Raw genomic sequence first — 19,929 nt, 5'->3', positions numbered from 1 at the left:
TTGAACAATTTATCAGTATATTATTATTTTACATAGAGTGATTAGCTTTTTATAAATTTTACAAATTAAAAGTAATTTCTGCATTAATTCAAATGAAACATTTGTGTGTCAAAGAAAGAATCCAAGTAGACTACCTAGATTATAACACAACAAACAAACGTTACTCGTACAAACGTAAATCAGTTACTGTCACGCTTGAGTCAAATAATCACACACACACACACACACACACACACACACACACACACACACACACACACACACACACTTTTTCATAATCACGGCCCATGGTATAAAAAGACTCTCAATCCTCACTAACCTTGTCAGCTGTTACCAAGCCTGTATATTGTCAGAGTCTTCTTGTGTAGAGATCTTGTTTTGTGTTTCATGTTTTGCCTTAGCCTTGCCTAATTTATGTTCAGCTAAGCTCATTTTTGCCGTGTATTTTGGAACTGTCTCTCTGTGTTTTCAGTAAACTGCTTTTTACCTGCACTTTGCATATGCCTTGTGACATTGGGCAAAACCATTGATGGGTCTCACATCAGCACAGTGAAGTTAATAGGTTTTCAAGGAAGGGCTAAGATGATGAGTTGATCCTGGGTGAAGCTACAGTACAGCAGAGGCACTTCGTAATTACTTTTAATGAAACTGGATACTGATATGGGGTAGGCTGTTATTAACTAAACCTGAGCTCTCTCTCTCTCTCTCTCTCTCTCTCTCTCTCTCTCTCTCTCTCTCTTTCTTTCTTGCTCGCTCACTCTCTTTCTCTCTCTCACCCACACACACACACATATACACACATAAACACACATATTTGCGCAAACACACAGCGGTAAGAGGTGTAAAGAGGACAGGACAGGTGTAAATAGCCAGACTAAATGATAGAGTCAAAAGATAGCGTCCACAAAATCATGCAAAGGATTACATTTTCACTGAAAGATTAAAGAAGAAAACAAAAAAGTTAAAAAAAAAAACATCAAAATGAGAAATAGTTCCTTTTTACTGCCATGTGTCTGAAAGCTTAAGTCTGTACAATTTTTTGGATGAATCTTATCTAGAACATTCTGGGGTGGGTGCAGGTTTTCATTCGAATCAAGCAGGCGCCACACCTGATTCCACCTGCTTAATCAGTTGATCTGATAAAATAACTGATAGCTGTTTTTGATAGTGATAGAATTAGAACTAGTTTAGTAATGTTTGTATACTGAACTATAAGATTATTTTATGTTATACTCTAGTGTTAATTTCGTCACCTATTTTTAATTTAGTCTTAGTCTTAGTCTTGTGCCAAATGTCCTTGTTAGTTTTAGTCATATTTAGTCATTCACATATCTTTTTTGTTAGTCTTCGTTTTAGTCAACTAAAAGTCTCGTCATTTTAGTCTAGTTTTAGTCAAAAGAAAACTCAAGGTATCTTAGTCAAGTTTTAGTCGACTAAAAGTCTTTTAATTTTAGTCTAGTTTTAGTCAAAAAATTGTAGCTTGACCACATCTGGAATCTATTGTAAGAATAAATACAACGAGGCCTCATTAAATGCAATAATATCAGGAACACAAGTGTTATAGTGGAAATAAATAACTTAATGAAAAGCCTAAAATCAAAACTGTAGGTGTATAAATATATATATATATATATATATATATATATATATATATATATATATATATACATATATATATATGTATATATACATATATATATATATATATATATATATATATATATATATATATATATATATATATATATATATATATATATATATATATATATATATATATATATGTGTATATATATATATATATATATATATATATATATATATATATATATATATATATATACACATATATATATATATATATGTATATATATATATATATATATAAATATATATATATATATATATATATATAACCGACTTAATGCAAGTTATACATGGTATTGCACACACCATTATTAATGATATTTGGAGCAATATTACATGTAATTCTTAAACTTGATTCCCTTACATATACATTTGTTTTTAAGCCTAATTATTCATTTTGATTATAATGTGATTGTGACAGAGGCGTGGGAAGAGGTTTCAGGTTGGGGGTGTTGAGTTTTTTCTGTCACCACTTTTGAATAAGAAACAATATCAAAACTATAAAACTTGTCAAAACTCCGCGAATCACAAAAGTATCAGTGAGAAGTTGAGAACACTCGTTTAAACAGTGCATACACTCGAACTTGACTGCACATCACATTTTTTACTTTATTGATACTGCTTTTAATCGTAATGCAAAGACCGGTCATCGGGACATAAGCTGTCATGTACAATAAAAGAGCCTGCGCAGCGACAGGAAATATAATTTAACACAAAAAGCCTAGACCAGGGGTGGACTTGCGCTCAGGAGTTTTTATCTATTTTAATTTTTTTTTTGAGCGGCATGTGGACGAATTCTTTCTACGCACACACTATTTTATTTCTTCATAACAGACCCCTGCGAACTATAACACACCGTTGCCATGAAAAACAGAGCGTTGCCATGGACACACAGGATTCTAACCGTAGAGACGGCCCGCACTATTTTCTTTAGCGGAAACAATACAATTGTTTTTAAATCAATAAACTCCTTCTTAAATCATCATTTTGAGTCAAATTATCGATTTATTTGGTAGGTAGCAATATAATAAGCGGGATCCGCTTCGCGGACCTGTAATTTGAGCAACAGCAAAGCCGCGAACTCGTTGTGAATATTTTAAAGGCGTAACAGCTGATGAAAAAGCAGAGACAATTGTAGACGAAAATGAAGAGAGATTTTATCTTAGTTTTTATTTTATACAAAACATTTTCGTCTCGTCTTTTTTCGTCAACAATAATGCATGTTAATTTAGTCTTAGTCAGCGTTTCTGGACAGTGGTGCAGTCTTGTCATCGTCTCGTCTTAGTCATGAAAAAAAGGTCGTTGACGAACATATTTCGTCTCGTCTCGTCTGACGAAATTAACACTATTATACTCTAAGCAACCGTGTAATAAATATGTGAAACATACAGATAAAATAACTAGAAAATAAAACAATAAACAAATACACATACAGATAATATCATTTAATTCATTATATGTTCATTATATATTAATTCAATCAGTACTTGCTGATTTAACAAACATTAATATTGTTATTTTGTGAATAATTTCATGTAGTATTTTGTCATAAATTTAAAATAAAGTCCTCAAATGCTAGATCTATGTCAGTATGGAACACACTAATATCAATGTAATCCTCAATAACCACTTATTACAGAATAGGGGTAAGAGGTTAAGGGAGCTTTTACTAATTTAACACAACTGGATAATCTCTGAAAGAGTGGAGTGGGCAGAGTGAAGATGAAGTGGTGGGATTGAATTCTAGTGTTTGTACTGTAGGCGTTCTGATTTGTATGTGTCATCAACACTGGCCCTAAAGGCGCTCTGGGTGGTGGGTGGAGGAGACAGTCGATTAATAATCTTGCATCAGGACTTTAGTGTGTGTTTGTGTGTGTGTTTGTGTGTGTGTGTGTGTGTGTGTGTGTGTGTGTGTGTTTGTGTGTGTGTGTGTATGTGTGCGTTTACATAAGTCAATGCATAAATACACCATACACATACAATATAATCATTTTGCCTGCACACACACATACACACACATACACACACATACGCTCACACACACAGAGCAGCAATCAGCATTGCAATCTCAATGATTTCTAGGCATCCCTTTAACCCCAGGAACTCTTAATGTTTCATGGAAAGAGCCACTAGAGTCCTCTCTGGCTGACTCAGAATCTCACAACTTAGCAAAAATAAATGGGCCAAGTGTTCAAAGAGTAACAACGCACTGCTCACTGGGCAGAAAGTGAATGGAGAGCACTTTTCCTCTCTCCTACATACTCTATCTCCTTTGCACATTTTCTCATTTCTCACTTCTCATGTCATTCTCCACTCATCCCCTCTCTCTCTCTCTCTCTCTCTCTCTCTCTCACTTTTCAAGGTGCCTCGCATCATATTCTTTAATTACTGGAACTGTTTTTGGCAATTGTAGACAAAATTTCTACTCCAGGGTGTGACACAACAAATAGAGAGCAACAGCCAAAAAGCATGTTAATGAGTGCTTACATGTAAGGATTAATTATGGTGTACAATCTTAAATTAACTGATGCTACAACAATGTGCATTTGGTCAGATATGAAGTGATGTATATGGCACATGTAAAGATATTTTATAAAGAAAACGTTTTCTTTCAAAGTTTCGGATAAATTAAATCAATACATTTCAAGAATTAAAAATTAAAAAGTAACTAAAATAATTATCACACAAAGACTTTGAAATTGAACAGATCTTTTTTGTTACAACTAACTTCTTTCTGTTTCTGGGTTCTAATTACCCTCAATGAGGCTGAAATCTAAAAATGACAATCTAAAAAATTTATAATTTAATGTTTATTATCAAAAACCTGTGCTTGAAAAGTTGAAAAGGGTTTTGTTCTTTGAAAAATACTTACAAATACTTACACTTTCCAAATATTCCAATATGTACTCAGTTTCTCTGAAAACAAACCAATATTCAGAAATCGGGTGGGAAAAAATACACCCTTTATATTTCAACATTCATTAACAGAATAATTAGCAGCAGAATAATTTAGGTTACTAAAGAAATGCACAGGATTATTTAATCATGGCAGTACAATCATAAAAAATCGGAACGTTTTGCTTTCATGGATAGGTGACTAGCAAAAAAGCTTGTTCTCTCTAAAAAGAATCTGCCAATCATAACTTATGTGGAATGCTTTGGTCATCATACAGAGTACCATGAACATCAGCACATAAACACCATATAAATCATGGTGGTTGAGGGGTGATGATTTGGAACTTGTTTTGCAGTCACAGGACCATAAAAAACCTGCAGTCATGAACTCCACTTTACACCAGAATATTCTTTAGACAAATGTCCAGCAACAACGAATAATGTAAGAGGCTGACAGACTCCTTTCTCTATATAGTAGAGGGTAGAGTATATTTCACCTGCATTGGTGTTCTCTCCTGGACACTTTTGTCTCTAGATTTGTGTCTTGTTAGGGTCCTTTCACTACTTGCAGCGTACAGCAGTACCTGTAGAGTAGGTGTGTCTCCCACAACAGTTTCAAGAGCATGAGAAGATACCGGGAGACGGGTCATTACACAAGAAGAGCTAGAAAGGTATGTAGAAGGGCAACAACCCAGCAGCAGAACTGGTATCTGTGCCCTTGTGTGAGGAGAAACCGGAGGAGCTCAGAATCCTATAAAACAATCTCAGCAGACTGCTGGTGTGCATATTTCTGACCAAACTGTCAGAAACAGACTCCATGAAGGGGGGCATGAGGGCTCGACATCCTCTTGTCTTCAGGAAGGTAAGCATTACAGCCTTCTGATGTCCATGTTTCTTTCGCCGCATTGCAGATTCCACCAATGAGAGCTAAAAGGATGACACTTTCCGGTCGTTTTATCCTGCTGCTAAAGAGCCAGAGAATTCACGTCTGCCATGCCTGTGCCTCGCTCCATCGCATTAAAAAAATGACTCTGAATATTTGCTTCGTTATCTCACTAAAGACTGTCACTGCACGTTACTTTTCTGTTGTTTCACAATCTACTCATTGTAAATAAACAAAGTTTCACCATATCCTCAACAGAAGCTTGGTGCAGTTATTGTGAGCAAGGACAAACAACCAAATATTAAATGTTATTTTCTTTAAGACAAGCTGATCCTTTTTAACAAATCTAGATACACTTCCTGGCCTACAAGTTATACATTGTAATATTACCTTGGATGACCTTTCGCTTTGATTACAGCACATATTTCCTGTTGCATAATTACGATAAGCTTATGCAATTTCACAACATTTTTTCCATCCAGAGTTGCATTAATTTCCCTCCAAGATCTTGTATTGATGATGGGAGAGTCACTGTATATAGTCTCCAGGCCATCCCAAATATTCTCAGTAGGGTAAGGTCTGGACCCTTTGGTGGCCAATCCATGTGTAAAAATGATGTCTCATGCTCATTGAACCACTCTTATAATTATCAACTTGGAATATGACCGTGCCATTAGGTAAGAAAAAATCCATTGATGTAAAAACCTGGTCATTCATTATATTCAGGTAGTCAGTTGACCTAATATCTTGGGCATATATCATTGCTGAACCTAGACCTGAACAATTGAAGCAATCCGAGATCATAACACTGCCCTCACTGGCTTGTACAGTAGGCAAATAGGCATAAGGGGTGCATCACTTCCTCTGCCTCACTTCTTACCCTGATCCGCCCATCACTGTGGAACAGGGTAAATCTAGACTCATCAGACCACATAAACTTTTTTGATTAAAAAAGTGTTTTTTACTTTATTAAAAAGCTTTTTTTAGTGTTTTTTTAACCAAACCTAACCTAATCTTAACCTAATTTTACTCATTTCAGCAATCTCCTTAGTTGTTTTCTGTGCTTAATGCTGTCCAATATTTTGACCCTTCTGAAACAGAGTAACATCTTTTACATGACCACAGAATCTTTCCAAATTGACTGCATCAATTAGGATTAAATAACTTGTTTCCAGGTGAAACATATTAATCACTATGTTAATAAGTCAATGGAAGACTCAGATATCTACGTGCTCAGTTCTATCATCTCATATTCATAATGATTTAAAACCCTAATGTCTTCTGTGTATAGCAAAAAACAATACAATTAGCTTTATCATTCCAATACGTTGAAATGGCCCTAGATGTAAATGTGTGCATTCATGGTGTCTCTGATAAACTGGCATCCCATCCAGAGTGAATTCCTCTGCCTCCTTCCTGAGAATTAAGAAAAAGTTCCACTATGCTGTATAAAAGCAAAATAACATTCATGTTCTATAAGTTAGTTTTATAATGCACCTCAAGTACTGTAAAGTGATTTTTCCTCTAACATCACATATCTGGAGCTGGTGGTAGTAAAGTAGCCTTGTTAATGCAGGCTCTCCCTTATGCTCCAAAGCAAGAAGGAAGGAAGGTCATTAAAGACAGACCACACAACTTTCCCTTGACACACTAAGAGCTGACTTTACAGCAAAAACAGCAAAAACAAGCCTGCTAAACTCAAATAGATACTCTTCGCACCTTGAAATTTCTGTATCTGATGAAGTTCTCAATGTCACTCTCATCTCTGTCAACTGTTCAGATAGAAGAAAAGATAATTCCCTCATTTTCTTTCCTCTTTCACAACACAGTTACTGATCAGATACCTCAAATACCTCAATCACTACCTCTCTCGCAAAATCTCACCACCACCATGAACAGCAGGGAAGTGTACTAGGACAAGGCAGAGGATGAGAACGGAGGACAAGCAGGCAATGGCAAAATAATAAAAAAGAAACAGTAGTGACAGGTGGGCCGACCGGGGCTTCACTGGTAGGATTAGCTCCAATAGCCATAATAAATGAAACAAAAGGACCCGAATGAAAACAGTCAGGCACTGACTGGCGGCGATGCTGATGGGAAGTGGCAGCTCTGCCGGCCCCAGGGCACTGAATTAGTTTTGCCACTCTGTAATTTGACTGATCTACTCCAATAGCTAGAGAGTGAGACGGGGGAGTACTGAGTACTGTAGAATACATCTGACAACAGATGAAGAAAAGCAGAATTGGAAACCAGTCAGCACAACAATACAAAGACGATTGGAAGAAAGCAGTGCAGGTCCCTACTGTATAAGTGAGGTAGAACTATTATCTTAAAGTGGACTTTGGTATAAAATATCTCGCTTTGTGCCAGAAATACACTCAACAGCCACTTTAATAGGTATTTACCAATATCCCCCTTCACATTCATACAATTATCTAACTTGTAGTTGGACAAGGATCAGGCAGGTATACAGTAACTATTTCAGTAACTGCTGATGCACAACAGTCGCTAGAGTTTACACAGATAAAAAAAAAAATCTGCCAGTGAGTAGCAGTGGGAGGAAATGCTTAGTTTATGAGACCAGAAGAGAGTGTGGCCAGAAGGTTGCAGTAACTCAAATAACCACTCTTTACAACTGTAGTGAGCAGAATGCTCAACACACAGACCTTTGACACAGATGGGATAGAAAAGGAGCTCATTTGTCCTGTTAACAAAAAAAAAATTTTTTTTGTAATCCCGCTTTATGAGAAGGAACAAAGAAAGGGCGAGAACCTCTCTCTCTCTCTCTCTCTTTCTCTGTCTCTTCTGTCTCCATGCTATATTGCACTTGAAGGTTAACCTTTGTGTCACCTTTCTGAATGCTGAAAGCATGTTTCACCACAGAGTTATTAATTTAGACAAGGTCACCTTTATTCATTTTAATACCAAATCAACAGAGTCAGATCCTGACCTTTGATGTGGAGTGTAGGAGGAGTAAAAATGTCCAGATGACGGCACACTTGAGGACAGTGTAAAAAATAGTGTGACTTCACTAATGCACTATTGACAAGCTTGCTTTTTTACCCATGTTATTCTATTAATGGGGTGAAAGTGGCAGTATGTCCAATATGAAGCTAACTAGCAGAGTAAGCAACAAAATAAACATTTACATAGTGTCAAAATGAATAATGCTTCAGGCTGGATGTACAGAGGGCACATGTGTCTATTACTGACACGAACAGAGCTGTAAGAGAATGTTTGTGTATTTCTGGTCCAGTTATGAGTGTAGACATCTTCTAAATTAAACAACCTGATTCCTAAACTTTTTTCTTCTTCCGTTGCTCCCGCTACCACAGAACATGATCCTCATATTTGATTTGGCACAGGATTTACACCAGATGCTGTTCCTGATGCAACCCTCCCATTTTTATCCAAGCTACAGTACTACAACCCCCAAGTGGCTGGATTCGTTCTCTCCCTGGGAATCAAACCTACACCAAAGTGATGAGAATGTAGCCACTGGACAAACCGGGAACCACAATCCAAATCATTAATGTTAACATTAATATTATTGTTGAGACCATTACCAGCAACCACCAGTTAAGAACACAACGTTAAATTTAAATCCTGTTGTAAATGAACATCACAATGTTTGATTAGAATGAATTAACCACATTATAACTGTTAAAATGAAATCAATGAACTTATATTTAAAAAATGTATGTGTGGATAAATGAATCCTCCTCTATCTCTGTGTGCTTGCCTTCAAGGTGTGGGCTTCCCTATACACAACAAAGAAAAGAGTTCATTGTTGGAATGGCTGAAGTCTTTCACCCTCTTCCTCACCTTGGTATAGCACAGCTTGCTGTAGATCTACAGGTCAGGGAGCTCAGTGTGGATGGTATGCTCAGCTGATCGCACCACCACTGGTCAGCTTGTCTGTACTGTTTAGTGCTGTTTCCAAATCAGGCTGTGATGCCTCCTATCAGTATGCTCTTAATAGTGCAGGTGTAGAAAGTCTTTAGCACCTAAGAGGAAAGTTTAAATTCCTTTAAGCGTCTGAGATGGTAGAGACACTAAGAAGCAGTGTCTGTCCAATATGTCTGTCCAGCGTGTGACCTCCCTCAAAACTGGGGCTTCCTGCTGTTTGATATGTAGGCATGAGGAAGATGGTCCATGGTCCATGGTCCAAATGGTGGAGGTGATTGTGCCATGTATCTGTCCTTATACTGAGTGTAACAGTGGTCCAGTGTCCTCTCGCCTCTGGTGGGGCAGGTGATGTGGTGGTAAATGTTTGACACTGCACATTTGAGGTTGGCACTGTAAAAGTCACCCCGCCGCAATGATTGCAGTGTCATGATGCTGTGTTTGATACGGAGTGAGAGCCTCATTTATTTCCCATAAAGTAGTGTCCATGACTAAAAGCAACACCAAATACGCATTGGTATAATTAGCTAATATTGGCTGGGCTGGGTCGTTATTCAAATAGCTAACCGCCTGAACTAGGACTGGAATAGCCGAGAAATGTGGTACTTGCTGAGGATTGGGGAGGAGCAGTGCTTGTAGAGGGTAAACTGGAATTAACTTTATCCTCTTATGCACTAGCAACAGAGACACAGGCAGAACTACTATTTCATTATAGGCTTAAAAACAATACATTAAGTTTTAATGACAGTCAAATAAACATAATAAAATTTATTGTTTGTCAAATTATGAACATTTGTTCATATCACAAATTGAGAAAAGTAGGTAAATTTTCAAAAAACAAAACGGAGCTAAAGCCTGTAAGTGTGTTGAACTGAAAATAACATGAGTGGTGAAAAACTATTCTATGCTGTGGGGGCAGGGCTTTTTTGTGTGTGGGGCTGCTGCAGACAGATCATTGTCCATTGGCTGTAAGCTGCCCACCCAATCAGTTATTACTAAGGTAAGTTAGAAATCATGCTGGTATTTTCTGTGTTATTTATCCCTTTGGCTAAAATAAAAAGACCCAAAAAAGACCCAGGTTGGAATATCATATTTAACCAATATAGTTAAATCAGTCTACAAACTTTATTAACTTGATATAATTCATCAGTTGGAAATTGTTTTGTCTTTTTAGAAAACTGTTGTGATATCATCTACACACTGGGTTTTGAAATCACTTTCAGTTGCAGCTTATCCTCCATGTCATATCTCTTCAAACACATCTAATTATTACATTTATCAGTAATTTGTTTTTTTTTTTTATTCTGAAAACACTAGTGGCAAGGATTATTAGCCCAGGCTGCCTGTGGTGATTGAAATAATGAGGTTACAGTTCTCACAGTAGATCTGAGCCTGAGGTAGCACGCTGAGGTGTGTTTCTTTGGGACAGACTAATGTTCATAATCTGGCATAACTAATACCATCACCACCATATGCGGATTGACTAAAAACAGCCGAAGAATGTTTTTAGCGCTAAGTTGAGGTGGAGATTATGGGGAGTGTAAATGCTCTGCCCCTGGCAATAATACCTCTGTCCAACAGGCATGCGCACGCACACACACACACACACACACACACACACACACACACACACACACACACACACACACAGTCATCCGGAGTGTGAGTCACTGACTCCAAACTGTCACTCAAGATCCCTTTACTAATTAAGTGGCTAATTATAGTGCTAGCACTGCCAAGCACAGCTATGATAAGGAGGCCAACGGCTGACAAACAGACTGATGAATATCATATAGTTGATGGAGTAGGTGGACATCTCAATAATTATTAATTCTTCAAAGATGACATCTGATAAGTCTGACTTTGAAGAAGAATGGAATTAAGTTGCTGCTGTACTCATGGTCTAGTCACTGCATGAAAATATTTGGCTGATAACTTCCTGTAAGATAATGTGATGTGTATTTTGAAAAAATAATTTTGCATTTTTAATTATTTAATTCCACTGATATTCCCATTATGTTACTTTACAACTCCTCCCAGAGGACATGATTTTGCCAGTAAATAAAGAATCATTACCAACATTAGCCTGTAAAGTTTAAGCAAAACAATTCCTGGCAATTAATATGAACTACTGGATAAATACATACAGATTAGAAAGCAAATCAAATAAAAAAAATCAAATCAAAGGTCTCAGTTATTTTGCACATACATATAGTGTATTTTATACTGTGAAATGTAAATATTATACCTATTATAAGAACAACCATGACACTGTTCCTGGTAAATATATATTGCTAAGACTGTTATGTAAATACCATCATATATTAGTTTGTGTAATAAGGCAGCCACCAAATAACTAAATTACAAAACACATCAGTTGAGTTCAAGTTTTAGCCCAGTTTATCTGTTTTTAACATGTATATTGCTTAATGACGACAAATTCTTTGAAAAGATAAAACTGAAAAAATGGTCTACTGCTTTCCTGTCCACCCAGCCCTGCCAAGATCAATGGAGGAACTGTAGGAGAAGTAATGGGAATTCAAAGGGATGCAACCAGGCTTGTTTTTTTGACAAGGGCAATGGAAATAAGCACTTAGCCATACTAGCTCTATCTTTACATCCCTCAACACACCAATATTCACATGCTCTTGTAATTATTTCTATGTTTTTTTTACAGACTCTCCTTGCAATAATGGATCTGCTCAGATGACTCCTGTGAGAGTGTTTGAAGACACATAGTCCACACTGTGATCCAAATAAAAAATAATAAAAATAAAACAGCTCCCCCTCCCTCCTATGAAACATAGCCTTCATTAAATAGGGATTGCAGGCCACCCACCTATGTACCTAGGGATTGTGTGTCTGTAGTGTGTGTGTGTGTGTGTGTGTGTGTGTGTGTGTGTGTGTGTGTGTGTGTGTGTGTGTGTGTGTGTGTGTTGGGGGGGGGGGTGTGCATGAGTGCTTGATAGCATCTGTCCTTCAAAAAGGGATGTGGGATGGAGTAAAATATTCAATATTTTGGTGCTAAATACAGCATACACTAAAAATAGGATGAACTTATATTTTTAATTGGTTATATTATCAATAATGAAAATGTTCACATCTGTCATTTCATTTTAGTGTGTTTACATGTAAAATGTCAAGGTGTAATTTTGATGTGTTCTTTTTGTGGTTGTACTGATGTTCACAGGAAATTTAAACATACATTTGAATAAATGTAAATACCTCATGCTGCTATCTAAATTCCTTGCATTTCTCTCTCTCTCTCTCTCTCTCTCTCTCTCTCTCTCTCTCTCTGCCACTAAACAGATCTCCATGTTTTATTTATCCCCACACTCTCTTTACAAACACGCATGCATGCACAATCACTCTCTCTCTCTCTCTCTTTCTCTCTCACACACACACACAATAACGCACATGCTTGCTTAGACATTATATTGATATTAGACATATAGTGTGTATGTGTGTGTTTAGATCTTTTATGTACAACAAAGGTTATTGTCAAAAAAATAACATGATGTTAATGAGAACCTTTTTTCATAAAAAAAATTCCAGACATATATGAACTATTAAATGACAAAGAAAAAAGAATACAAAATATTTTAGTTTGGTTACTGAGGGTATGGTTATGGTTAGGTTTAGGTGCCAGCACAGCATTAAATAGTCAGTTATTGTGTTTCAATTATTATTGAAACAGAACAATGGCAGAAAGCGGGGGGATATAAGAGAAAGGGGGGTGAGCAGATGGAGAGACCAGTCCCCAATGGCACCCATCATTCATCAAAGTCACCATCCAGGCCTAAAATTGTTTCCACCCAGAGAGAGAGAGAGAGAGAGAGAGAGAGAGAGAGAGAGAGAGAGAGAGAGAGAGAGAGCGAGAGAGAGAGAGCACATGCATGTTGGTGTGTGTGTGTGTGTGTGTGTGTGTGTGTGTGTGTGTGTGTGTGTGTGTTTGTGTGTGTTTAACTCAAAGAAAAGTGTATGTTAATTAATTCTCTACAAGTATGTATTTACAGTGAATGTATGTATGAGAAAATGAGAAGGAGGATTAGGGAGACATCCATGATTCCATGCTCTAAAGAGATTTCTTTTTTGCCATCTTGGCATTTTACAACACTGTGGGCCATCAGTTTTGTATTAACAGCAGTTGTTCCAAGACTGGAGCTGGAACAGAAAAAGTAAACGTCAAAGAGTGGTGCAAAAAAAAACTATCCTGAAGCTACCAAGCAACTAAAGGTTATTGTTCTTGCTGTAGCTCCTGATCTGTCAAAAGTGCTTTAGTCCACTATATAAACTGTACTATACAAACCCATGGAAAAAGAGGTTAGAGTGATGAAAGATCTCTGGCTTCAGGCCAGACTTGACTATGTATGCTATACAAAAGATGAGAGGGTAAAGAAAAAAAAAACAGGATATCTTTCACCTTCTCTCTACCTCTGTATCTACCTTTTCCACTGCCTGCTTCCCTGCTCACTTGGTGTTTCTGTCAACAGCAATCTGGGAGACTAAATGCAAGATAAATTTACAACACGCATTTTGCCCTTACCCTCTCTATAGTTCCCATTTTCTTACTCGTACCTTAATCTAATTTTCTCACATACCATGCTCAATCCCTTTCTATATATCCACACAAGGAAAAAAAATCTTTACCTCTCTGGAAAACAGTTCTTTCACTATATCTTGTGCATGTAAGTCCAAGCCATTGCTTTCATCCAAATGAGTGACTACATCTTGCCTGTAATCACTGTACCCAGGGGTTAGTAAATGTTCTAGATTTTACTACATACTATATGTAGCACTGTATAGCACATGCCAAAACAAGCACAGCTCTATTAAGACAAAATGTTTTATTTCTTGCTCTGTTTCTAGATTTATGTAGATAAAAAATCTAGGTAAAGAAATATTTTATGTGAAATTCCAGTGATCAGTCATCCATATAAATTAATTCCATGCTTGTCACAGTTCCAATGTGACTGTCTAATCTGTTTAATAAGTAGATGTTTCTAGATATATAGATTTATATAATAATAAATATAGATTTCAACAGTTTTATTTACAGTTTTATGACTTTATATAGAAAATTATGTAATCTATTGTAAGATAAATACATTTACATCCACGGCATCTAATAAACTTCTAAAAGTCAATTTCATTTTTTTTCAATATGATTGTAAACCTCCCTGTGTCCCAGAGATGGGGCCATAGGGGATGAAGAAAAGTGTGGACACACATTTTAAATAGTAGCTACGCCCAGTCCCTGGGCAGCAGAAATAATAACAGGAGTGATCTGAAATCAATCAGCAGGGCCGAGCTAACTGACTGCTCTGGCTACTCGTGCCACACCAATCGATACCTGTGCTGGCCATTGTTGGGCCAAATTGCTGCTACTGTCAGCAATTTAGTGAGCCAAAGAGAAGAGCTAAAGAGAACAAGCGAATGGTATGAGAAAGAAGTGAACTGTGTGCCATGGAAAGTAGGCATTTTTACAGCTGAACAAGATGGGTGGGTGTATATGTGTGTGCGCTCAGGAAAGCAGAGTATCACATGTATGCACAAACAGAAATAATTGTCCTAAAAGAGAAAAGTAAACTAGAAAGAAAGTGATAAACCAATGAGAAAAGGAACGGGCAGGGAGAGAACTGCAAATGTGTACATGAGAGGGGAAAAAAGGAGCCCACAAAAATCCAATATTTTAACCTCCTGTTTGAGATGCAGTAGTGGCCAGTGAAGGACAGGATGAAAAAAATCAATATGAGCTGATTTTGCGAACGTTGGAAGGAGGAGGGGGAGGGAAAAGAGCCAGCATAGATAAAAGAAAGAAAATTCAACCACAACCACCCACACCCCCCAACCCCCCTTTCAAGCTCTTCAGATCAAAAAGGACAAAAAGGGAAATATCATCAAGCAGGATGCAACCTGTAAATGCATATTGACCATTAGCTATTTTTACCTCCTCATAAGCCTCAAAGATTTCACACTGTTGTAGATTAAGATGAGTGACCAGTCAATGATTCTTTGGCAGGGAGAACGACATTATCAGGACATGAGCAGGGTGAGAGAGGAGAGCCTGGTGTAAATGGGGCAAAATAACTGGGTGAGAGCTGAGTGAGTGAGAATAGAGTTAGGTGAGAAAAAAGGGAAAGTAGGATGGGATCAGGCTAAGAAAGCAAAGAGGAACAGAACAGGAGCAAGCACTGGAAGAGAGAAAGAGCATGAAGACCACTGAGAAGAGTAAAGTAAGAGAGATGATAGGACAAGAACAAAGTGAGAGAATAGTGAGAGAAATGAGTAAAAACAGAGAGCAGCTTGTACCTGTATGGGAGAGCAAGCTTGGAGACAGAAGGCCATGGACACTGTGTGGGAGAAGCCTGGAACCATCCTGCATGGACATCCCCAGAGAACGTTTGGGAGGACGGCCAGGACGAGAGCTGAATTGGGACAGAGAATGAAAATCTTTAATATGCTTATAAAAAAATTCAAAATGTTTCTGCAGAGGAGGAAGAACTACTGTTTTTACATTTGCTGGTGAAAAAACTGGCATTATGATGGCAGAATGGATATCAATGACATCAATATATAACAATATATATTAGTAATGTGCCTTCTGCCTAATTTTAATATTTAAATAAGAAAGGAGAAAGTCAGTAATCAGAAGCACCCACTCTGCCACCGGTCTTTTTGAAAGCAACAGAGCACAGTAGAGAGCATTTCACTGGATTAACACTTACAACAGGTTGTAACAGTATATGGTTGGTTTTGTCACTCACTCGGCTGGCATTAAAACGCGTCCTGAGTGGTTGAATCACTAGTGGTCAAATGAGACACATAACCATTCACACCTGGCATTATGGATCCGTTGATCATATTTCATATATTGTTTCCAGTGAAGAAAGGATGTCAAACACCTTTATTACATCAGTCTTCCAATGTGTTTATTTTGAGGCACAAATGTCCTACAAATCTTATCTCATGTAAATGACAGGCTGTTTTAAAAGTTATCATGTTTTATGCATTTATTTTCATGCAGAAATGTCCTCATATCTCATGTACCTGTAATGAATGTTTCAAACGCAATTGTGTGGTCTGTTAGCAAAACTTTCAAATGAATGATTGAAGAGACAACAAATAATGCAATGAAAAGCAGCTACATTCATCTCTGTTGTTATAGCGTCGTCTTTAGCCATCGATTTACAATCAGCCTTGCAATAATTACGTTTTCCATCGAGAGCCAAAAGTCAGACAATCAGGCAGTTTTTTCTGCTTTCTGGGATGCAGGGAAACAAATCTGTGTTCACACTAAAAAGTATGAGGTAGCAATTTAAACCGAAGACAACCTTTGAATATGATTTGACTGACACATCTGACAACTTCGCATCTGTACTTAGTGCTGATCACTTGTGATCTGATCACCAAGAATACATGTTAGTGCCCGGTTTGGTTGGGGCAATTTGCTGCTTTTAAAGCAAACTCTTGCTGGTAGACAACTGGCAGGAATTTAACTAGCCTTGTTCTGGTGTATGATTTACATCACATGGCCTTTGTAATTCTAGGTCTGTGTAATGTTAAGGCTTGCTTGCATGCTGACATTCAATTCATTTAGAAGTTGTGTATGCTGCAAAAACATTGTGCAAAATGTGTTTTATAGAAATGATTATAACAAAAAAGAAATCATGAACTGATAGAGAATTGAGTCTTCTTCAGATAACCAGGGTGCAGGAGCTTGTGTATATGATATGATGTGATATAACAGTATAGGGATATGACCAATTTACTGATGCTGAATATCATGATTATGCACATAAACATAGGGCACCCTAAGTTTTTTCATGTCGTACTGAAGTTATTGAGATACATGTAGGTTTAGATATAAGCATAATAAGATCAGAGGTAACACAGTATGGGTGATGCATATATGACTTGCCTTTTGTTTGACAATACAGTGCAAGATAACTGATAAATATTGAAATGGGTTTAAAAACGTCAGACCAATCAGATAATAATGTGTTGTATTTGGATGATATGTTCAGGCATTACTGTTCATTATTCTTCTTGTATGCCACTCAGATACACACACCATATTCCTCAAGCCCTTAAAATAACAGTTGGACAGCAGCAGGTTAAGATGCACAGAGAAGGGTTGGGTAGTAGGGAACAACTATACAACTGTGCAAAGATGATAATGATCACCTTGAAAAACATATGCCTCAAGGTGACAGAGAGAGAGAGAGAGAGAGAGAGAGAGAGAGAGAGAGAGAGAGAGAGAGAAACAATAAGAGACAGTATGAGAGAGACATCTGATACGAATCTGAAGACAGAATAGAAGTTTACTGCAGTTCTCTATAACAGTGTATCTTCTTATTGCATACGCAGTTACACAACAACTGTAAGTCAAAGCAATGTTAATTTATTTTAAATAATAATAATAATAAGAAGAAAAAATGCCACACCCCAGAATCTTGCAACCTAACAGTAGGTACACAACCTCTCAAACTTAACAAAGACACCAGCAAAGACAAACCAGCCAAAGGGGCAAAATGGTTTAAACTGCTTATTACTGGACTTGGACAGAGTGTATATACATTCTTTATACATTATACAGTCTTAAAATGTATAACATAAATAGTCCAAACAAAAAAATATGTGAGTGACCTTGACCGTAATCTTGACATTAAAATGCAAGCTGTTTGCCTTCGTGGTGAAGTAATCACTGCAAGCTTTGTCTATGTGCTATATTCATTTTAGGAAGAAAAAGATGCACAGAAATGTGTGTGATTACTCATTAATCTCTTTATCACAATCAGAGTATTGGTGTTTGTAGACCACTGGCTGAGGCTGGTTTATACCATGAATGGCACTACAGTCCATCACAATGCACAAATGTGAAAATTTGCCCAAACCAGACATTGACCCCAGAAAGACCTTTAGAAGGTCGGCAGCCCCAAGACTCTAACCGATCTTGGTCTGCTTTTCTCACCTGGCTTTTAATTTTTTTTTTTTATATGTTTGGAAGTGATTGATAACTGATATTGTAAGCTTGATAAAAGTGTATTCCATTATTTATATCATATTATGTATGTTTTCTTATTGCTCTTCAACAATTTATTAGACTTTGTTTCTACTGTTGTAGAAAGGACATTATTTACTGTCCTGTGTCACCCAAATAAGGATGGGTTCTCTTCTGAGTCTGGTTCCTCTCAAAGTTTCATCCTCATAACATCTCAAGGAGTTTTTCCTTGCCACCATTGCCATCATTACGGATAAATGTTAGAAATATATAGTAACTTAATTTTAAATGTTAAACTTTTTATTCTGTTTCTATACTTATGTGAAGCTGCTTTGAGACAATGTGAAATTTAAAAAGTGCTATACAATTAAATTGAACTTAATTGAATTGAATTGTACAAGTTGTGTAATACATGTACAATCCCCCTCCCCAAAAAAAACTGTGTTTCATCAGGATCACTGACCACATTTTAACCAACTACAAAATATTTGTTTAATTTCCATTCATTAAGGTGTGTGTGCATGTGTGTTTGTGTGTGTGTGTGTGAGAGAGAGAGAGAGAGAGAGAGAGAGAGATTATGACTGGTGTTGTTTATTGTAAGTGTTTGTTGCCTTTTTGGACTCCTTTATCATTTGTAATGTTGCACCCATTTAAAACAGTTCGGCTCAAGCCCAGCCATTTTTAGGGTCATGATTGAGGACAATGTCCCGTACAGAGACAAGCTGTTTTGTGTTGAGGTTTTGTTCAAAACGACCGTTGAAACTATCTTCTATCTTATCTTCCCCAGATAGTGCTATTTTCTGATTGGCTATTGTGTAGGCTCTTTTTTGATTGGCTGATAAGTGTCAGGCTCGACTAAGAACTCCAGGGGAGACGCGCTTGATTCCTGCCCGGTTCCCTAGAGACAGCGGTGCGGACTGATACATTTTGGGCGCTGCGGCATATTAAATATATGATAAATAGTCAGTTTTTCTGCGTGACAAATACAATGTGTGGCGGGAGAGCGTGAGAAAAGACCCAAATGAGTGACTGTCACTCTCAATGCGTGACACTTGAGAGCCCTGCATAAGTTTAAAGTCACAATGAACACTTAACAATTATCTCTTAACATTTAAGGTGCAAAATGAAAGAAATGCTTAATAAAATGTAATAAAATAGTGCAAAGTGTTAAATATAAACATAGAGCTCAGGGATGCTTCTGGTCTGGACACCACTGCTTTAAGAGTGTGTGTGTATGTGTGTTTATATGTGTGTGTGTGTGTGTGTGTGTTAGTGCTGCTTGTGCGGTGTTGCAGCTACAGATGTTGTTAGTTGAATACGGCTGTGCTCCAAAGGGTGAGCACGGTTAAGGTGGTAAATCAAGTTCGTGGTATTACCAGTCTTGGCGGGAACAATGGTCTTGCATAATTTGCAGACGACACTGGTCTGACTACGGTCAGACTTATAATATCCAAAAAACTGCCATACTGACGAGCTGACTTTTCCTCTTTTATTTACAATTTCCTCGCTCGCTGCGGCTCATTCTCTGCTTATCGGTTGCCGGTTACTGAAGAGGAATCCAGCAGACCAGCACGAGACAACGATATGGCGCAAT

General features: G+C 37.3%; 1 protein-coding gene across 5 annotated transcripts in view; it reads right to left on the bottom strand.

Annotated features, from left to right (window-relative positions):
- dacha (dachshund a) overlaps positions 1-19,929 on the bottom strand; it is a 109,638-nt gene that overhangs the window by 42,398 nt on the left and 47,311 nt on the right. For all 5 annotated transcript variants that reach the window (XM_060890929.1, XM_060890930.1, XM_060890928.1 and 2 more), the window contains exon 2: positions 15,644-15,759. In XM_060890929.1, coding sequence (XP_060746912.1) covers positions 15,644-15,759 — 116 coding nt within the window. The remainder of the gene's footprint in view (positions 1-15,643; positions 15,760-19,929) is intronic.

Source organism: Tachysurus vachellii, chromosome 17 (genome assembly GCF_030014155.1).
Source record: "Tachysurus vachellii isolate PV-2020 chromosome 17, HZAU_Pvac_v1, whole genome shotgun sequence".
NCBI lineage: Eukaryota > Metazoa > Chordata > Actinopteri > Siluriformes > Bagridae > Tachysurus > Tachysurus vachellii.
This window is presented reverse-complemented; position numbering and strand designations above follow the sequence as displayed.